Below are 20,892 nucleotides of genomic sequence, written 5' to 3'. Positions count from 1 at the left end.
GATTCTGGGTCTGCAAGGGTTGGGGCAGGGGGGGATGGTGGAGGGGATACCCCCCAAAAGTCGGTACGGCAGGTGGTGGGGGCGGGGGGTGGCTCCGAGCGCCGCTCGCTGCTTCCATCTGTGTGCAGAGTTCGGTACTGCAGTTCGGGCTCCGCGCGTGAGCCGTGGCGCTCCCTTTGTCCTCGCTGCTGTCCCCGGAAGTGGGCGGTGTCACGTGGTGGCTGCTTGCTACCGGCGAGCAGTGGCTGCCGCCGCTCCACTTTCGGGCGCGGGTGGGTGCGCGTGGCGCGCGTGGCAGCAGCGCGGTAGCAGCGCGATGTTCGCGCGCCAGTTCTGCTTCCGCCGGCGCCGTTTTGGTGTGCGCATGCGCAGCGCCCGGGAACATCATGGGGGCGGACTGGGTGCGGATGCCGGAAGCGGCGGCAGCAGGTGAGATCCGAGCCCACTGGAGGTCCGGGGTTATCGGGTAGGCGAGCGCGCCCGCCCGCCTGTCCTTTAGGTGGGCGCAGAGGGGAGTCTCCTGCCCGCTGGCCGCCCGGCGCGGGAAGCTTCACAGCGCCCGGTGCCGCACGGTTGCGGCCTGCCGGAGACGAGCCGGGCCAGGAGCCCCCCGTGCGCTTGATTCTGCCTTCATCTCCCTTGGTGAATCTTAGGCGCCTCGGGGCTCCTGTCCCGGCTTCCTGCGCCGTGCCACTGTGCTTGTGATACGCGGATTGACTCCACAGCTTGTTAAAGTTGTAAAGTAGGTATGCTTTATTCAGCGCTGAGGTGCATGGTGATCGTTCCTCCAAAGTATGCACACCCAGGGTCGTTTTTCCTTTACATTTATTCCCTTAAGGCATACATATGCATTAGATTACTGATACGCCTATACACATTTAGTATCTGTCCCCGCTTCGTATTATAATGAGCTAGAAGGTCCTTTGCGCCTGCGCAGGCCCCCCTCTGGTCATGGACAGGGGTCTCAAGATGAAGTAAATGAGTCTTCCTCCTGTGGGCAGGGTTCTTCAAGATGAAATAACTGAGTTTTCCTCCTCTTAAACTTTTCACCTTTTAATCTTCGTGCATGGCTTTAGGGTTTGGTCGGTATCTCAGCCATAAATCATCTGCTTCTCCCCCTTATCAATAGACCCAGACATTCGCATTTCTTTGTCGATAGTTGCTTATCGGTAGAGCCAGGCCTCTGTCTCCTCCCCTTATCAGTAGTTTGTGCCTTGTTCTGTTTAGTAAGCATGATAGGTGTTTACAACAGACAATACTTTTGTTTAAGCAAGGAATTCTTCTAACTCTTATACAATCCCCTGTGTTGTTCCCTTGTACATTTATTAACCCTGTATCACTTGTCTCTCTGCCTTTGGCCTGGTTTCAGCTGCAGCAGAGTTAATTCTCTTCCTAGGATGTGGTGCAGCGCTGAGTTTCGCCTTTACTCTGGGAGTAACGCTGGTAACGCACCAATGTTTCAATTGTTGCTCGGTCGCGCTTACCCCGTTCAAGTACTTTTGGGTTCCTCATGCTCTGCCGGTGAGGAGGGGTGCAAGGAGCCGGGAGGGAGCAGAGACAGGACACCGGACCTGAGCTAGCCAAAGGCATATTCCATACATACCACAGTACATTGTGCTCGGTACTAGGGGGAGTCACCCGGAGGGTCCTTAATTCGCACTGTATCTCCATTGATAGGGAAAGGGGCAAAGATGGGAATACCCTTTTAGAAACTAGCCAAGAAATTCCGTATTCCTCACTTCCATTCTAAGATTGCAGTTATTTTGGAAATGAGACTGTTCACCATAGCTGAAAGATCTGGAGACTGAAATTCTCTCTCCATGAAAGCAGTGAGGTCTGCAGCGGGTGCAGGGCTCATTGCCCTCCTTTTGTTCTGCAAATAGACCTTGCTGTGTTGTGCCCTGAGAGAGCTCACCTGCGGGGGATTGGCTTGTTGAAAAAGGTCACATAGATATGCTGCAGCTGGCGAAGCAAGAATGTGGTAAACACCACAATCAACAGGTCTAGGGCCAAGATGAGAACAGAACAATGTATTATCACCAAGGACACAACATCCCTGGTAAGTCCAGGGGAAACTTGCGGGGAGCAAAGAATGTCCAAGATACACACAGAACAAAGAACTCTAACACTTTAACCAATTACATTGTATCTAGCAAAATATGTATAACCTGATTATAAACCATATAAATATGTGTTAGGACTTGCAATAAACGAAGCTTGCTGTTAACTCATATTGAGTCGTCCAAGTCTTCCTTTCACGACAAATGGTGACCCCGACGTGATACTTGTTTTCGCTTGAATGGTGACAATACTACGGTCGTGAAAACTGGCACTTGGCTCTGATTTTGCCCCAGAGGGTCAAAGCGGCGCATCGTGCAAAGGACAACCATATAGACAGGATCTGGGCGCCGCTGGACCTGCAGTGGCTGTATCTACAGTGTTGCACCAAGGAGGAGGAGCAGCCGAAGCCTCGTAGGGCAACGGAGCGTGAGCACCTTTAAAGGGGTATGGAGAGGCAAGCTGCCCTAAATTTATTAAATTGCTTTTTAGAAAAGCGCTGTATTAAGGAGAAGGACTTAATCCAGGGGGTTGGAGAAGCCTTTGAGCCTGGGACTTGGGAAAAAATCGCTAAGGAAGAAGTCTCTGTTTTATGGATGTTTTCAGTCCTTAAGGTGAAGGGAGCAATCTTTAAAGAGACAGACTTAAATTTAATGTTGAAATGGTCAAAGACACATTATCCAGAGACTGATGAGTGTATCGTATCTGAGGTCTCTTTGTGGAATGGTGCATGACTTAAGTTGTGGGACGCAGCCACTAAAGACAGTGACACTGTGAAACATTTGTTAGTCATTTGGAGAACTATTTTAGAGGCGTTAAAGTCAAAAAGTGAGATCGTGGAACCCAGTGTCCCCCCCACCCCTGGCCACCCCTGAGCCTCTGCCAGTTGCCGCCGCGTCTGCAAAGACTGAGGACAGAGATGAAGACAGTCTTTTTGACCCGGGCCCTATTGACCCCAAGAAGGAACCTGTGCATGCTCATCAGGCTGCTATTGCTGCTCCTGAGGTTCTGACGCCTGTTAATTCTGATGCTGACCAGGATGGTCCTTTTGACATGGAGCCGGAAAAGAAGCCTGATTTATATCCCCCAGATCCTCATGATAAATGGACAGCTGTAAAAGGAGAAGCGAGATGAGTGCAGGATTCAGATGTATTGTGTGCTTTCCCTGTAATATATGTGCTGGATCAAGACCCGCAGTGGGAAAATCTCTCGTATGCCCTTATCAGAGATATCGGGTGGACTGTAGCGGACCGTGGACTTGGGGCCCCATATACAACTCATTTGATTCAGTCTCTCTGTGATACTCATGTACTAGAAGCTGACAAATATGTCTATGATTCTATTGATGCTTGGAAACCTTTATAGATATTGCTGGCCACTTCTTCTGACGTAGGCTGGCCACCTGTATCAGAATGAGTGTGCATTTTGATCAGTATAAAAGCCCAAGCCTCATACGATGTGGGGGAGGCAGAGCCTCTGCGGGGACGCTCGCTAGGGCTGAGCCTGCCACCTCACACTGCAATGATGCTTCTTGGAGCTGGTTTCCTGATAGTCTTCACAGGGTCCTTGTGCCACGTTCTGTACGTGGGACTTTGTAGTGCGAGTAATGATTGTCTGAATTTTGTGTTTCAAATATTGTAGTTGTGTGAAGTGTGCTTGTGGGATCCCATATGCATACGTATGTGTGTGTGTATGATGAGAGCAGATGGTGTTCTATATATTTTTTTTGTTATCATATTCATGTGAAAGTTTTTAACAGATAGTGGTTTAACATTTCAGGCAAGAAAGGGTTAATGCAAAAGTGTGGTTGCTGACAGGTATTTATGGTTGCTGCTGAAGCAAGCAGACAGCTGTAGCTGCTGCCAAGCAGGCTGCTGTTTGTAGCTGTGCAAAGCAGAGTGAAAAAATAAAATTGCAGAGCATGGGTAGACAAATGCGAATCCAGGTAATAGATTTAAAATATTCAGAGAGAGGCTCTGTCAAACAATGATTTTGATTGTTCACAGACGTTGCAGGAAAAGATTCTCGCCTTTCCTGTTAAGTACCAGATTAACGCTCAAGGACAAGCAGTAAATACTAAAATATCTCCCTTAAATTGGAAATTGTTATCTCAGTTAAGGCAAACGGTTTCTTCTACAAGCATTCAGTCTGAACCCACTAGGCAAATGTTGTCATATATTTGGGGAACAAATTTGCCATTATATTAAAAGTATTGTGAAATTAATCCTCACCCCTTCGCAGTTGTTGTTATGGAACATGTATTGGCAGGAAGCCTGTCAAGAGACGGTTACAGTTCAGCGAAGCCAGGGAGATCCCCTGATTGGGGTGCAATTACAACACCTGATGGGAATTGGACAGTTCTCCACTAAGGAGGCTCAAGTCCAGGTAGGTCCAGAACTGTTAAAAGAATCTATGAGACTAGCCTTGCGAGCTCTATCACAGATTAAAGATACTACTGCAGCTCCTGCCTACATGAAAGTGACACAGAAAAAGGACGAGCCCTTCAGTACCTTTGTGGATAGGGTAGCTGATGCTATAAGGAAATCAGGTACTCCAGAATACATGCATAGTATTTTACTACTTCAGTATACAATACAAAACTATAATGATGCTGTAAGACAGATACTTGTTCAGTTACCTGCAAATACCACTATAGAAGAGATGTTAAAACAAATGGCACGGATACCTATGGGGCATCAGGCAATGTTGGTTGAGACAGTAAACGCAGTAAAAGGGACAATTCAGAAAAGTCATTCGCGAATATTAGCGGCCTTGACACCTTTGCAAGCCACCGGTATGATCAAGAATCCTCAATATTTTAGATATGATCAAAATGGACACATGAAAAAAGATTGCCACAACTCGGTTTGGTACCCTAATTATCAAATAGATAACCATTGTACTACTACCTGTCAACACAAACAGAACCGATCGGGAAACAAACAACGGAGCACCAAGACCTGTCGCACGATGATCCCAAGCACGGGTCCTACAGCCCCTGCACCTCAACGTGTGTACGCAACAAGTCAAACTCCATTGCCTTGCAACCAACCACCACCGACACCCTCAGAATGAACTTGGCAACCACAGTAAATACTATCTTATATGATGAGATCGTGTCGTTACTCTCTACCGAAATATATGGTCCCCTAACTTTGGACAATAAACCTATAGGAGCCTTGTTGCTGGAGAGTTCGTCATCCGCGTTGAAAAGACTATTCATTGTTCCAGGTGTCATCGATGCTGATTATATAGGTGAAATTACGTTAAATTGTTTATGCATCTTTGGTGATGAACAAACTCCAGCGGTTGTTAAGCACCTTGTACAAATAGAAACACAAAAGATAAAGCCTTCTTTTAAGACATACTATCGAGATCCTAATACAGGTTTGTGACAGGGACCGGCAGAAGTAATATATCTGAGCCTTGGTTACACCCGTATTTCTGCTCCCGCAGGACCCTTGTGGCTACCATCCAAGTAACTATGACCGGCTACTACAAAAACTCCAGTGATGACATCTCCGAGCTAGTGTATGGACCCTGACTCACAGGCCTGGAAGGAGCGTCGCTTGCGCCGAACGCTACAACCGCTAATAAAAGAACTTAACTCCTTAATCAACACAGAACTTCCGTTGAGCACGGTCGCCCTCCTAGATCTGGTCCATGGCCACAGGCATATAGTAGTACAACTAAAATTAGTAATACAACAAATACTTCAATAACTCTATAATTTTTGTCATCAGTATAAACCTACAATAGAATTATATTGTGATGGTTGTCAATCTATAAAACATCTTCGCCAGAATTGGCTGAAACAAAGACTTTTTGTATAATCTGTCAAATTATCTTTTATATAACCCGCTTATAACACTTCGAAAATATTTAACTAATTTTAAAAGTACAAAATTTGAATTACTCGAGTTATTTAAAAATCAAGGTTCACTTCATAGAGCTACATATACGTTTACTTTATAAGCTGCTTCGCCATTATAGGTCTCATAAGAAATTTATTGCTTTGTTGTACTTTACAATGTTATTCTACTTATTTACAAGAACTCCTGACTCAATCCTTATTCCTTCTTAAAGAAAAACGGGGGAATTGTGGGGGATTGGCTTGTTGAAAAAGGTCATGTAGATATGCTGCAGCTGGCGAAGCGAGAATGTGGTAAACACCACAATCAACAGGTCTAGGGCCAAGATGGGAACAGAACAATGTATTATCACCAAGGACACAACATCCCTGGTAAGTCCAGGGGAAACCTGCGGGGAGCAAAGAATGTCCAAGATACACACAGAACAAAGAACTCTAACACTTTAACCAATTACATTGTATCTAGCAAAATATGTATAACCTGATTATAAACCATATAAATATGTGTTAGGACTTGCAATAAACGAAGCTTGCTGTTAACTCATATTGAGTCGTCCAAGTCTTCCTTTCACGACACTCACCCAGCTTATCACAGCTTTTCTGTTGAGACTGTCAGTGAGCATTTCAGTTGCTGCTGCTGCTTTCCCGGTTTCCCCGGTTTGGACACCTGCCTTGCTCCAATAAATTCATTAGGTTTCTTCATAATTGCTTCTTATTCTAGATGCAGAGACAGCATTGTGAGGGAGCTGATCCAGATCTCGATCTGTGTTGCAGGGTGCTTGTAACAGGAGATGCATTGAGTTATCAGACTGGGTGACTTTAGGGCTTCTCTGTTTATGCTGAATGATTTCAAGACTCAGCCTGTTGAGAACAGGCAGAATCTTTATGTGCTCTGCTGCTGATTTGCCCTGACTGTCGAGCTGAAGGCCTTAGATGTGGGTGCAGTTGGTCTAAGGCTTGCTCACGGAATTTTCTGCCATCTAAAAATTATGCTGTCTAAAGATTAAACAGAGTTTCTCTCATTAAAGCTTTACAAATGCCCTTTAAATCCTAGTGCTTTTAATGTATGAGACAGCTGTGGATGGCCCAGTGCTCAGCCTGTGCATCCAGCACCCTACAGGACAGAATATGTCTGACCTGACTGGTTACTGCGTGCGGCTGAAAATGAGTGTAGTGTCACAGGAGGTTATTTGAGGATGAATTGAAAATGTTCCAGGACTTGTTTCTGGGGAAGTCTTGATGCAAAGGGTTGGTATTAGTTAATATTAGTTTCGTATTGTCTATTGGATTATTTCTTTGGAACTGGCGAAAGTTACAATGCATAATAATTTTGACCTCTCTATCAAATGCACGTGGTAAGGTGCTGAGAGATACCTTCCGCAGGAGTTGGTCGAAAGAGGAACTTGTCTGAAGAGTAAAAGAATTTACTCACTTTGTAGAAAAGGGGGGACTGATGCAGAGGGTTGACCAATGTACAGGGGGGGTTGTACAAGGGGGTTGTGCAAGAGGGGTTAAAGGAATTTTGCTTGTTTAACAGAAAGCATTGCTTACAAATACGGATCATGCTTGCCATGCAGCACCAGGACAATAAGCTATTGATAAGGGGGAGAAACAGACTCATAAAGGGGAGGAACAGTTACTTAGTTCGAGTGAAAACCAGCTTTGCGGTTTGGACTTTGACCAGACTCTTAAAGAGGATGCGTGATGGCTAGAAGTGAAAAGTTCAGGCTTGAGGAAGACCGATTTACTTCATCTTGAAGATCCCTACTCACAAGAGGAACTCATTTACTTCATCTTGAGACCCTCGCCCACGACCGCAGGGGGGCACTGGCAGGTGCAAAGGACCTTCTAGCTCATTATAATACGAAGTGGGGATAGGACATGAATATGTATAGGCATATTGTGTAACCTTCTGAATATGTATAACTTTAGAGAATAAATGTAGAAGGAAACAACACTGAGGCACTCATGCCTTTTGAGGAGCTATCCCCCATGCATCTCAGCACTGAATAAAAGCATACCTACTTTACAGATTTAACAAGTTGTGGAGTCTATTTGCATATCAGTCTCTCGTTTCTAGGCTGTCCTGGTGCTCTGTGACAGGCTCCTGGCCGTGTGGTGTCTGTGCAGGTGTCCAGCAGGCCCCTTCCTCTTCCTTCTTTCTTTATGTCCTTTAAGGGTTCGATTTCAGAACTCTCTGGCAGACATGTGGTACCCCAACTTACCATTTAACTACTACAGCAGTTTGCAGCAGCTTAGTTTCATAGGTTGTCCAAAGATAGCATTCTTCTGAACCACAGAGTGTGTCTGTCTCCCAAAGGTGACATTGTCTTTAAGCACAGAGTGTGCCTCTTTAAGTCATGGTATTTCAAACCCTTCTTTTCTTGCAGCTTTGTGTCTCAAAGTGCCCAGGCAGGTTTGTGACCTACATTGATGTTCAGGCTTCCTACAGATACAAACCCGATCAGTGGAATTACTTCAAGCATTTCTGCAAGCCTGGTGTTAACAGTCCTCGCAAGGTCTGTATGTGTCAGGAGGTGATGGAATACTTCCACGTGGTTGCGGTACTGTGGCAAGTATCCTTTAGTACTTAAGTACTCCACAGCTGTAGAGCAGAGTGTCTCAAAACAGTTCTTAAGGCTCCTGAATTATGTAGAGCTCCTCAGTAATTCAGCTAGGAAAAGAAGTCTTTTTTTCACGGAAGAGATTTTGGACTCAAATGTACTGTGTTATTTCTCCCATCTCTAAACCACCTTGCAATTCAGCTATGTTAGTTGTGTTAAATTCTTACTCTTAAGAGAAAAGTAAGGGGGAGGCAAGGAGCTATCGCCCAGTCATCACTGCATTACCTGCCAATCCAAAGTGAACAGATCTTTTCTTTTTTGTCACTAGATAAGTAAAGAATAGTCGTTTCCCAGATCACATTGAGAGGCTGGATTCTCGCATCATGAATGTGTCTTGCAGCTCCACCAGTCAAGTATGGGGAGGAGGCTACAGAGTCCAGTTTGGGGCATTTTCTCAGAGTGGGTGAGAAACAAAACCCACATAGTTATTCTGCTGTGTATTCAGCATTCCGATTTTCCCCCTTTTTAGTCTGTTGCTCAAGTCCTATGTGATGAAGATTGTCCTTTGATGATCATTCCAAGCAGGCCTTGTGAATGGATCTATTTCTTACATACATCTTAGCAGATTGTATGCGTTCACATGAAATCACAACTCCAGTCTGAAAAGTGTTTTGTGGCAAAATCACGAGGAGCTGGCTTTTACCTGGCAGCGGTGTCCCTTCAGTTTTAAACAGTTTGAAAGTATAAAGATTTCTCATTATTTTTTCTAGAGAGCCATCCATGGAAACGCGAAGTGTGATTGGGTCAAGCTGAGCTCTTTCTTGCTCTTGAATCATCACTGATAAGAAATGCTTTATAGTGCAAACTGTGCCTTCCAAAACATGAGCATCTGTCCTGGGTTCAGCAGTAGCAGTCATTTTCCTCCTTAGTAGCTGGTGCGGTGCTGTGTTTTGATTTTTGGCCTGGGAACAGAGCTGATAACACAAATGTTTTAGTCTGACCAAGGACTTTCTGAGCCTCATGCTCTGCCAGGGAGGAGGGAAAGCCGGGAGGAAGCAGAGACAGGACACCTGACCCAAGCTAGCCAAAGAGGTATTCCATGCCACAGCACGTCATGCCCAGGATGTAACGGGGAGTGACCCGGAAGGGTTGGGACTGCAGGGTTGGACGAGGTATCAGTCGGTGCTTGGCTGGGGGGAGTGGGGCGAGTTATCAGTCAGCTGGTGCTGAGATGTTGTATTCTTTCCTCTTGTTATTTCCTTTAGAATTATTATTATTGGTGGTAGCAGTAGTGATTTGTGTTATACCTTAGTTACTAAACTGTTCTTATCTCAACCCGTGGGAGTTGCATTCTTTTCGATTCTCCTCTCCGTCCCTCCAGGAGCAGGGGGAGGGCAAGAAGTGGGGGGAGTGAGTGGACGAGGTTTGTGGTTGGGTTTAAACCATGACAGTTCTTTTTGGCGCCCAACGTGGGGCTTGAAGGGTTGAGATAACGACGGAGATGATTAGATTAATAGTCGTCACAGTGCTGATTTATTGGCTCTTAAAGTTGTTTCTCTTGCTCTCAGAGCTTCAGAATGTAGTACATTACTTAGAGCCGGTATTCCCTGTGGTAGTGTTTATCAAATGTGGGGCTTGGGCTAAGGTTTTTGTTTCACTGTACTTTATGGCAATGGCTTGTAATACGGGTGGGCTCCAGCAGCAGGGAGAGATGGATGTGGCCGTGAACTTGTACCCGGCCGTCCCGCTGCTCTTCACCGCCCTGGCCCTTGTCCTCGCCTCCGTCTTCGTGAGGCTGCGGGGAGCCGAGGGGGAGCGGCCCTGGGAGCCGGCGGCGGCCGAAGTGGCCCGGGAGAGCGGCCCCGGGGACCAGGTGGCGTCGGGAGCGGGTCCCGAGCCCGGGAGGAAGGCGGCTGCTGAGCAGCGGGAGGAGGCGGCTGAGGAGCCGAGCCCCGCGGAGGAGCCGAGCCTCGTGGCGGCCGAGAGCGTCCCCCGGAAGCCGCCCGCAGAGCCGCAGGAGGATGCAGGAGCCCAGGCAGCATTTCCCAGCAGGGCAGTGGAGGAAGAGCTGCACCCAGGAAAAGAGAAGCTGGTGGTAGGAGAGCCGGCAGGCACAGCAGCTGCACCAGCCCCAGGGACAAGTACAGCAGCGTCATTGGAGAGTTCTGAAGGGTTTGAATGGCCTGTGGGTACCCTTGGGGCCTGCCTGCTGATTGTGATGGGGATCAGCATGTTGGCACACACACAGAGTGTGTTCTACCCACGGCCATTTTGTCTGATCTCAGAAGTCAAGCAGACTCAGGTTTGCTTCTTGTTTGGGGTTAGACCACAATATGGGAGGACCAGGAGATCTTCCCCAAGGCTGGACAGCCATGAGTGGCAGTGTGTGTGGGACAGTATGAGCGAGGATCTGGTCCACTGGGCCCCTCCAGTGCTTTGGAAGCGTCGGAGATGGAAGGCAACTGTATGGAGTCCCCAGCAACAAGCTGCAGAAACTGCTGAAGGGGACAGTGAATTATTTGGAGCCTGGTGGGCCATGACACTTCAGGCCATCAGGGCAGAGATGCAACATAGAGATGGACTCATGATCGAGGGGTGGACTTAGCAATGGACACTATTGCCCAGGTTATTCATGAGTGTGAACACTGCACACAGCCTCTCCTGCTCTGAGAGACTGTAACAAGAGATGGAGCCTGACATCATGGACCAGATGGACTCAGCAGCTTTATAGGTCCATGCACTAAGAAATGATGTTTTTCTCTGTGTATATGTAGATGTATATATATATGTAAGAGTGATGGCATATTGAAGATGTGGGATCTGAGCATGACGTGAATGGTATGGAATAAGGGGTGGATAATGTCCTGGTTTGAGCAGCAGCAGTCAGTTTTCTCCTTCTTAGGAGCTAGTACAGTGCTGTGCTTTGATCTTTTGGCCTGGGAACAGTGCTGATAACGCTGATGTTTTCAGTTGCTGCTCGAATGTTTGGTCTGGCCAAGGACTTTCTGAGCCTCATGCTCTGCCAGGGAGGAGGGGAGGCCAGGAGGAAGGAGAGACAGGACACCTGACCCAAGCTAGCCAAAGAGGTATTCCATACCACAGCACGTCATGCCCAGGATGTAACGAGGAGTGACCCGGAAGGGTTGGGACTGCAGGGTTGGACGAGGTATCGGTCGGTGCTTGGCTGGGGAGAGTGGGGCGAGTTATCAGTCAGCTGGTGCTGAGATGTTGTATTCTTTCCTCTTGTTATTTCCTTTAGCATTATTATTATTGGTGGTAGCAGTAGTGATTTGTGTTATACCTTAGTTACTAAACTGTTCTTATCTCAACCCGTGGGAGTTGCATTCTTTTCGATTCTCCTCTCTGTCCCTCCAGGAGCAGGGGGAGGGCAAGAAGTGGGGGGAGTGAGTGGACGAGGTTTGTGGTTGGGTTTAAACCACGACACGATTCTTCTCCCCATCCCTCCAGGAGCGATGGGGAAGAAAGAGCAGGGAGGCAGTGAGCGAGCAGCTACGTGGTTTTTCTGGGTTGCCAGCTGGGCTTAAACCATGACAACCATGTAAGCTCAGGAAGTCATATTGAAGAGCACAGGAGGTAGCAGTGTGAAAGACAAAACACGTGTACTTCGGTTCAGTAGAGAGCTATTCTGTGATTCTATCATTTATGGCCTTAATATTACTGAGCATTTTAAGTTTATTACATATGTCCTCATTACTCTGCTTCCGTCGGTTGATTGTAAGTGCTTGGCACAGATGGGCTGGCAGGACTGGGGCAGTGGGGAGATGCCCAAAATGCTCAAATGCAGCATTAGTCAGTGATCCAGAAGTGCTGGTGGGCTTAACTAGACAAAATCTACCCTCCAGAATACTCCCTACCCAAGGGTATGGGGACCCACAGGTAGGGGCCATCCTCAACCTCTCTGGTCAGGGGAAAGGGTATGAGAAGGAGCAAACTGATGCTGCATGGCCACAATTGGTAAATTACAGACATTGCCCCAAACTGGGTGTTTCATGGCAGCCCTGATGCAGGTGAAAAGGCAGTCCTGAACTATTTGGTGGCAACCATCAAAATAGCAGGCTCATTACTCTCAGCTCTGGTGGAATCTCGCTGTGACTGTGCTCAGGCACCCTCGTGGGGATAGGAATCATTTTCCTTGCAGACACTGGACTTGCTGTTCTGTGTGAGTGCAGTGACTAAGCAAACTGACACTAGTCCATACAAACATCTGAAGGTATTGATGCTGGATCTCCTGAGGGAACTGTACCATAGTTGAAAATGAATTGTCACCAAGATCCATGGATCTGTGATGGGCAGGCACTATGGCCTAACTAAAACCTGAAGCCCATAGCACAGACTTGAAGGATCTCTTCTATCTGCAGGGCTGAATAAGCACAGCACTTTGTAAGATCAAGTCCTCTTCTTATTAGTGTTGTTCATAGTTTGCAGATACTATGTGAAATGTATTCTTTCTGTATTTAAAAGGGCAAAGTAATTTGTCAGGAAATCTTCACCATAAACACTGTATGACTTGTGCAAGCAAGCTGCCTGAAATACAGACTTCTTCCATCAATCACGCTAGGGTTAATCAAATCACAGAATCACAGAATCACAGAATCCCAAGGGTTGGAAGGGACCTAAAAAGATCATCTAGTCCAACCCCCCTGCAAGAGCAGGGTAACCTACAGTACATCACACAGGAACTTGTCCAGGCGGGCCTTGAATATCTCCAGTGTAGGAGACTCCACAACCCCCCTGGGCAACCTGTTCCAGTGCTCTGTCACTCTTACAGTAAAGAAGTTCTTCCTGATGTTAACGTGGAACTTCCTATGTTCCAGTTTACACCCATTGCCCCTTGTCCTATCACTGGATATCACTGAAAAAAGCCTAGCTCCATCATCCTGACTGGAAAACTGAAGTCATAGCCCTGTGTCCCTGTTATAAAAGCAGAGATTCCCTCCCTCATGGGATATTCAGGCCCAGTACTCCCACAGATCCTCTATCACAGATGTGCAGCTGAACAGAAGCCTACCTTTGAGTTCCTCCTGTGTAAGTCAGGATAGTGTGTGCCATTGTGAAAGCTCAGAAGGCTCTTAGAAAATGGGTAGTCTTGGCTCCAAGAGAATTTTGCTTTTGTTCAGATTATTTTCAACTGCAGTAGAAAACTTGAATGTCTGCATCAGGAAGACAGTTTTTGTTGTTTTCCATTATTTTGTGAAAATAAAATATCCTTTTATATTATTTTTCTTATCTCCACTTGCATCTCCATCTCTATGTGCATGCAGTTCCTCTGCTTGGATCTGGTTGTGACTGTTTAACGGATAGGAACCTAGTTGATTCCCTCTCATGACTGAGAGACATAACACAGTGTGGTTTTGTCACAGTGTATTTGGCAGAGTCCATATGTGTATGTTTATGATGACTGTTTGTCGGAAAGAGGCAGGAAACCATGAGGGTGCAGCTGTTCTGTGAGCTTCCCACTTGGGCACGCCGGGGTGCCTGGCCAGTGCTCTCGGTGTAGCCAATACTGAGATGCTGAGAAACTGCACGGCCCCACGAGTAAACAGTGACAGAGCTGGCATAAACCCCGTTGTGTTTCCAAGGATATAAAAGCAGGAGCCTCTTGTAGCCAAATCCGAGGCCTCACCTATGGGTGGATGCACCACGTAGGAACTTTCCCAATTACCTGAGACTCCTGGCATCAGCTGCAACGGGGCTTCCCAGCTGAAGTGTGGGCCTGAAGGATGGTTGGGGGGTGACTGGTGGTGTGTTTCTTCTTAATCTCTGTTCTCTCTATGCAGTATTGATTTGATGCATTGCTAATTGTCCTCCATACTTATATACATGTACACAATTTGTTTTATTGTACTTATTTACTGTATGGAAATATCTACCCAGTTTGCTTTACTGTGCTTTTTAGTTTTAGTGCGCTTGTTTAATCCACTGTGCTTGTTATACAGCTAGTGTTTGATAGTTTTGTTGAGTAGCCTGCCTGTCAGCAGAACGGTTGTGTACCCAGCAACCTCCCTGCCTCTCTTACAGACACCAGGTCCCCAGAGTGGAACTGTATGTCTATATAAAAGGGGCTTCCATGTACATGATGGAACCAAAAGCAGCCTTGGAGGAGACAAAACAGCAAAGCCAGGGCCAGCAGACTACCGCCCAGGAAAGGTAAGGCAGCCTGCCCACCTCTCCTCTGCTTTGCAGCTACCAGCCTTTGAAAATCCCCACCTTCTGTTGGGGCTTCTGAGAACACATGACCATCTTAGTGGAGTGACCAGCCACAGGACAGCAGGACTGCTCCCCTGCCTTGGCCCAAAGCTGAGCAGAGGGAGGCCAAGGAACACATCTTTGCCTCTCCAGTAGCTCAGCTATCGAAAGCTTACAGGCGCTCACATATCATGAGCTGTTCAAAAGGCATAAGCAGATCCTGGATCATACCTTTCTCACGTACTGGGGATCAGCTGGCAGAGCAGGGGCATCCAGCATTGTCTGGCTGTGGCTAGAAGGGCTCTGGACTTTGAGCCAATTCCAGTGCCAGCTCAGCTCCAGCCATGAGCTTGTCCTGCCACATGGTGTGGGCATGTCAGTCCAGTATGCATCAGAGACTAGATCTTTCCTTTGAGTGGCCTTCTAAAACCCCTTAAGGGATGTATTGTATCTGCCCCTTAGCTCTGTCTCTCTTGCCTTTACCACTAACAATGTCCTAATATCACCAGCTGTTTCAAGCGTGCCACTTTAGCTAAAGGTGCTGTCATGGTTTAAGCCTAGCAGGTAATTCAGTACCACGCTCACTCGCTCTCTTCCCTCTTTCCCCTGGTCCTGGCTCCCGGAGGGATGTGGAGGAGGAGGGAAAGAATGTAACTCCCATGGGCTGAGATAAGAGTCCAGTAACTAAGGTATAACACAAAACCACTGCTGCTACCACCAGTAATAATAATAAGGGGAATTACAAGGGGAGAGAATACAGTTGCTCGTCACCCGCTGACCGATACCCAGCCAGACCCGAGCAGCAGTCTGGGCCTCCCGGGTGACTCCCCCCAGTTTCCCCTGGGATGGCTGTGGGGTCTCTCTTCCCCGCTGTGGGATGGAGGGATGTGGGCATTGGGAGGGAAGAGCAGTGCAAGGTACGTGACCATGCTGGGGAGTGTCACAGACCGAGTCACAAAAGGCCCCGCTGTGAACCCGCCACCAAGGGCAGGAGGCGCAGGGCGTCCAGTGCAGGCTGGACCTGGAGCTGTGATAGTCCCTGTGCCAGGAGCTGTCCTGCTCTCGGGAACCTTCTCTGCAGCTCTCTTTGTACCCAGCCTGGATGCTGGGCTTCCTCCATCTGCCATGGCCCTCAGTGGGGAATGGGGGCACTTGCTGGATCTGCTGCTGCACACCTGAAGGGAAATGGACTTGGAGCTGTTCCTTGTGCTTCACAGGGGAATGGTTCAGAGAAGTCATCTCTTGTGGGGATAACTGAAAGGGCTTTATTAATGACCGGTGGTAATTAATCAGAGAATGAATTAAAATCACATGGGACTCTAATGGTGATTAAGCAAGAATTGAATTTTATTGCAACAGTGGTTTGACAGTGATTTGAAGATGATGTAAATGATAATTCAGACAATGATTTAGACAATGAGTTTGCCTTCCAGGACTGAACGGGATGCCTACAAGAAGGCTGAAGAGTGATTCTTTTGAAGGGTGTATAGGGATAGGAGAAGAGCGAACGGCTTTAATCTGACAGAGAGGGGAGATGAGATCTTGGGAAAAAACTCTTCCCTGTGAGGGTGGTGGAACACTGGCACAGGATGCCCAGAGAAGCTGTGGCTGCCCCATCCCTGGCAGTGCTCAAGGCCAGGTTGGACACGGGGGCTTGGAGCAAGCTGCTCCAGTGGAAGGTGTCCTCGCCCATGCAGGGGTTGGAGCTGGATGAGCTTTAAGGTCCTTCCCAACCCAAACCGTTCCATGCTTCTGTGACATCAAGTCCTCAGTGCTACTGGGTGGCAGGAGCTGCCCCTCAGGAGCTGTGCACTAACGTCTCCTTTCTCTTGCAGGCCGCACACTCGGTCCCTGCTGCTCTGCTGACCTCAGGCTGGCATTGGGGAGACTCAGCCATGGGCTGCACTGTGTGTCTGACAGTTCCACTGCTGCAGGGTGGCAGAGCTGTCATATGGGAATACAAAACTGCCCAGCAGGAGGGAGCCATCATCAGTTATGCTTTTGATGGAGCCAGCACCACCTCTCACCCTTACGAGAACCATGTGAGGTTCAACAGAACAGACTTCTCGCTCCAGATGGTGCTGCAGTGTGGGGGATGACTGGCTGTACCGCTTCAGGTCCGAGCTGGAGGTCACGGGCTGGTTCCAGCTGCATGTTGTGGGTGAGTGATGAGATAGAAACCTCCCTCTTCCACAGCCAGAGAGCTTGAAGGTGCTCTGGGTCTGGGACGTGGGGAACTGTGGGTTTGAACACTGACAGTCACTCCATCTCTCCTAGAACCACTTCCCAAGCCAGAAATTGTGGGCAACTCATCAGTGAAGGCAGCAGACAACACCAAACTGGTTTGCAATGTCCTGGAAGGGAAGGCAGACTCGTAATGGTGGAAGAAAAGAAGGGTGCTCTTGCAGGGTGCTGTTGCTGGGGAGCGACCCACATCCAGCTTGAGAACACCACCCTGTGCATCCTGAGAGCCTCATTCAATGACACTGGCTACTACACTTGCGTGATCCGTAATGAAGTCAGCCAGAACGAAACCTTCCTGCTCTGCATCCAGAGTGAGTGTGGGTTTCCTCCTGGTGCCCAGGAAAAGAAAGGGGGGAAATGGCTCCAAACCACCAAGCTTTGGTAGCAGATTTTTGCTTGGAGGAGGTGTGGGGGGCTTAAATTCAGTCTGGGTGCAGACACTGTGGATTCTCCACAGACACAGTGAATGTGTTACTGCCTATGATGGTGGCACACATTGCCGTGGGCTCACTGTTCAGGTTAGTACTGGGTCTGGCTCTTGCCCTGGCTTTTTGGTCACTGCAGTGGGTGCTGCATGTGAGGAGGGATATGGGAAGAGGCTCTGTGCTGGCTGAGGTGGCATGGTCATGCCAGGACCTGGGTTTCCTACCCAGGAACCCTGTGGGCAGGGCCTGGGGCTTTGTCACTGCTGTCATTACAAAGCAGGGCATCCCCTATCCAAGGAGGTTGTGTTGTTCTCTGCTGCCTTCTCACTTATGCCTAGGACATCCCTTAGCTGCAGCCCAGCAGCGCTGCTCTACATGTCTTTGGCTGCATGGACTCGGTCCAGTATTTCTTATATTCCAGACTGGGGAATGCTCTGTGTGCTGGACAAGCCCAGGTCCCCCAGCCTCTCCCCACAGGCACCTTGCTCCAGTCCCTGCCTGTCCTGAGGTCCCGTTGCTAAACCCACTCCTGCTTGCCAATAGCATTCCTGAATTGGTGATCTGAAGCCTGGATGGAGTATTCCAGAGCATCCCTTCCCTTGTTCTCCTGCCATGCTCCTGGTCATACAGCCTGGGATGCTGCTGCCCTCTGTTGCTGCCAGGGCACACGCTGCCTCCTGTCCAGCTCCTGCCCACCCAGACCTTTCCCATGGGCTATTCCCATCCAGACAGCCCCAGCCTGTGCCGTTGCAGGGGAGTCCCCTGCAGGTTCTAGAGCTGATTCTGGACAGTGCTGTGCCACACTGTCAGTTGGCAGGTGTGGGTCATGCATAGAAATAAGTAACTTCTGTGATCGGACATTTTTGGCTCTATTCTTGCTGACGGGACCTGGGTAAGGTTTGTTTTACCTCAAGGATATTCTTTTCTCCTCTGCTCAGGCAGCAGCGTTACAGCAAACTGCAATAAATAATTTTTTTCCACTGCAATGGGTGTTGAGTTTCTGTTTTCTCTGAATTTTAATTGCGACCCTGTCCCTTCTGGGTGACTCCCCCCAGTTTCTATGGCTTGAGGTGTCATGGGCTCACCGGGCTGAAAAGCATTTGTATTAGAGTGTATGATTTATAATAGTAATACAGATATATAAGCATTTCTATTACTATGACAATACTTTTAATTATAAATTATTATTAAATGTGAGGGTTAGCTTTAGGGTCAGGAACAGGGGTTTCGGTCAGGGATAGGGTTTAGGGTTAGGGATTAGGGTTTGATTTAGGTCACAGCATCACAGAAGGAAAAGGACAAGGACATGATGAATTTGCGGGATCCCAGTGGTGGTTTGGGTGCTTTGGAGATGTTTCAGGGTGTTCATTGGGTGTTGTGGGGGTGGTTTGGGGTTTCTTTCTAGGTGTTTCAGGGGCGTTTCTGGGTGTTATGGGGGTGTTTTAGAGTGGTCCTTTAGAGCAGGTTGCTCTAAGTGCCTTCCAACCTAGCCTTGAAAGCTGCCTGCCAGGGATGGGGCAGCCACAGCTTCTCTGGGCACCCTGTGCCAGTGCCTCACCACCCTCACAGGGAAGAGCTTCTGCCTAATATCGAACCTTAATCTACTCTTCTTCAGCATTTGTTCAGTGGCTGAGTGATGCACTGCAAGTTAACATACCTTTAGATGTAGATGGCATTAAAATATAAAAGTAATTTCAAAACTGTTGGAGATCTACTTGATCAGAATAGCAAATTTATGAAAAGATATGGAAAAATTATTTGTCTGGGTCAATATTATTCATATTCCTGACATTTCATCTCTATTACTTTCTTCATTACCAAGGCATATATCAGACACAAAGGAAAAAAATGATACACAAAATCTTTTCTAACCTTTACTACATCAAACCTTTATCATATTTTACAGTCCTGTTAAGCCTTATAAGCTTTTTCTGCTTCTCTTCTTAAACGTACAATAAAACTAAGGCCAGTTATTTTACTTCTTCTGTTGTACAATACTCCACTACTTTCCTGTCCATTTTAACCCGCCTGGCAACTAAGTACCATGCAGCTGCTTGCTCACTCCCCATCACCCTTGTCCCCCTTGGTGGGATGGGAAGAAGAACTGGAAAAAGGTAAAACACATGGATTGATATAAGAAGAGTTTACTAATTTAAATACAGGAAAACGCTGCAACAACAACAATAATAATAATAATGAAAAGGGTGATAAAAATAGAGGACTAAAACTCAAGACAGACAAGTGATGCCCAATACAATTGCTCACTGCCAGCTGATCAATACCCAGCCCAACACAAGCAGCAATCAGTCTCTTCCAGGTGACTCCCCCCATTTTCCAACTTGGGCACGATGTGATGTGGGATGGAATACCCCTTCAGCTACTTTTGGTCAGGTTCCTCCTGGTTTCTTGTGACCCTCCTCACTGCAGAGCATGAGACTGAAAAGTCTTTGATCAGGGTATGTGCTACTGAGCAGCAACTAGAACATTGGTGTGTTACCAGCATTTCTCTCAGGCTACAGCCAAAACACAGCACTGCACCAGCTACTAAGGAGATAAATGACTCTTACAGCTGAACCCAGGACAGTATCCACCCCTTATTCCATACTGTTCACATCATGCTCAGATCACATATTTTAAAATGTACCATCATCACTTTTTATCTCAACACAGCACTGCTGCTAGGAGGGAAATTAACTGCACCCCAGCTGAAACCAGGTCACCTTCTGTTTTTGTCAACCGAACCATCAGGTTCTGAACCATCAGGGAACACAGTATACTTGGGATTTATGCAAATTAGAAAAACCCCATAATTTGTTAGAATAAGCTACTCTTTCTTAAAAAAACGATCCCTCTGTGCATGAATACACAAGTTAAAACAAGTTATTCCTACTTCTGCCTTTGAACATAGTTATACATGCTATGCATTTCTTCCTGTCTGGCCATAGGCATGAAATTGCTTACAAAAGGAGGATGTATTTTTATTCTGTGACTTCACAGCACTCAGGTGCATGTCACGATATATGCAGACAGCCACAGGCCTACTGCTGTTGCCTTTTCTGCTTTTCATGGGTATACATCAGTTGACAGTACAGCTCAATGGCCTGCATTTCAGTTTCTTGAATCTTGGACAGGTAAGGACCATCTTTCTTATTCCTGGAAGCTGCACTTATTATTTAAATCATCTAAGATCACTGCATGTATTGCTGACAGCTGTTTATCACACCCAGGTAAGAAAAAGTTCAGCTGAAAAAAAACCCTTGTTCTGGAAAAAGCTGTTTTTCTCATTCAGCAATGTCCAAGGCCAGTTGCATGGCTTTTACCTCTGCAGACTAACTTGATTCACCCTCTGCTTCAGCAGTTTCTGCAGCTTGTTGTCAGAGACTCCGTACAGCTGCCTTCCATCACTGATGCTTTCCCACAACACAGCAGGACCCATCAGTAAACAAGGCATACTGTTTTTCACTTTCTGACAGTTTGTTATATAGTGGGGCCTCTTCAGTATGCATCACCTCCTCCTCTGGTG

The 20,892-nt window shown here is 47.4% G+C and overlaps 2 protein-coding genes across 23 annotated transcripts in view; both read left to right on the top strand.

The window, feature by feature from the left end:
* Positions 1-18,355, top strand: part of LOC136019309 (histone deacetylase 8) — a 57,695-nt gene extending 39,340 nt beyond the window's left edge. For 11 of the 21 annotated variants that reach the window (XM_065689376.1, XM_065689378.1, XM_065689371.1 and 8 more), the window contains 3 exons: positions 14,533-14,661; positions 16,536-16,861; positions 16,978-18,355. In XM_065689376.1, coding sequence (XP_065545448.1) covers positions 14,533-14,661; positions 16,536-16,799 — 393 coding nt within the window. In that variant the 3' untranslated portion in view covers positions 16,800-16,861; positions 16,978-18,355. Of the gene's footprint in view, positions 1-1,396; positions 1,444-1,883; positions 2,232-2,354; positions 2,506-5,514; positions 6,474-14,532; positions 14,662-16,535; positions 16,862-16,977 lie in introns of those variants that run through there. The other 10 variants (XM_065689380.1, XM_065689374.1, XM_065689387.1 and 7 more) reach the window with 7 other exon arrangements.
* Positions 201-13,731, top strand: LOC136019310 (uncharacterized). 2 transcript variants are annotated; one of them, XM_065689405.1, is made up of 3 exons: positions 201-429; positions 8,320-8,448; positions 9,264-13,731. In XM_065689405.1, the coding sequence occupies exon 3, from the start codon at positions 9,995-9,997 to the stop codon at positions 11,096-11,098; it is 1,104 nt and encodes a 367-aa protein (XP_065545477.1). In that variant the 5' UTR covers positions 201-429; positions 8,320-8,448; positions 9,264-9,994; the 3' UTR covers positions 11,099-13,731. The 2 variants fall into 2 exon arrangements, with proteins under 2 accessions (XP_065545477.1, XP_065545476.1); XM_065689404.1 differs by having other exon boundaries at positions 8,320-13,731.
* Positions 18,356-20,892: the final 2,537 nt, after the last annotated feature.

Source organism: Lathamus discolor, chromosome 9, assembly GCF_037157495.1.
Source record: "Lathamus discolor isolate bLatDis1 chromosome 9, bLatDis1.hap1, whole genome shotgun sequence".
Lineage (NCBI taxonomy): Eukaryota > Metazoa > Chordata > Aves > Psittaciformes > Psittacidae > Lathamus > Lathamus discolor.
Note: the sequence above shows the minus strand (reverse complement) of the source record. Positions and strands in the feature narration are given on the sequence as shown.

What these genes read in the sequence shown, in the direction of transcription:
- LOC136019310 (XM_065689405.1), top strand. Translation starts at nt 9,995, where the DNA reads ATGATTAGATTAATAGTCGTCACAGTGCTGATTTATTGGCTCTTAAAG.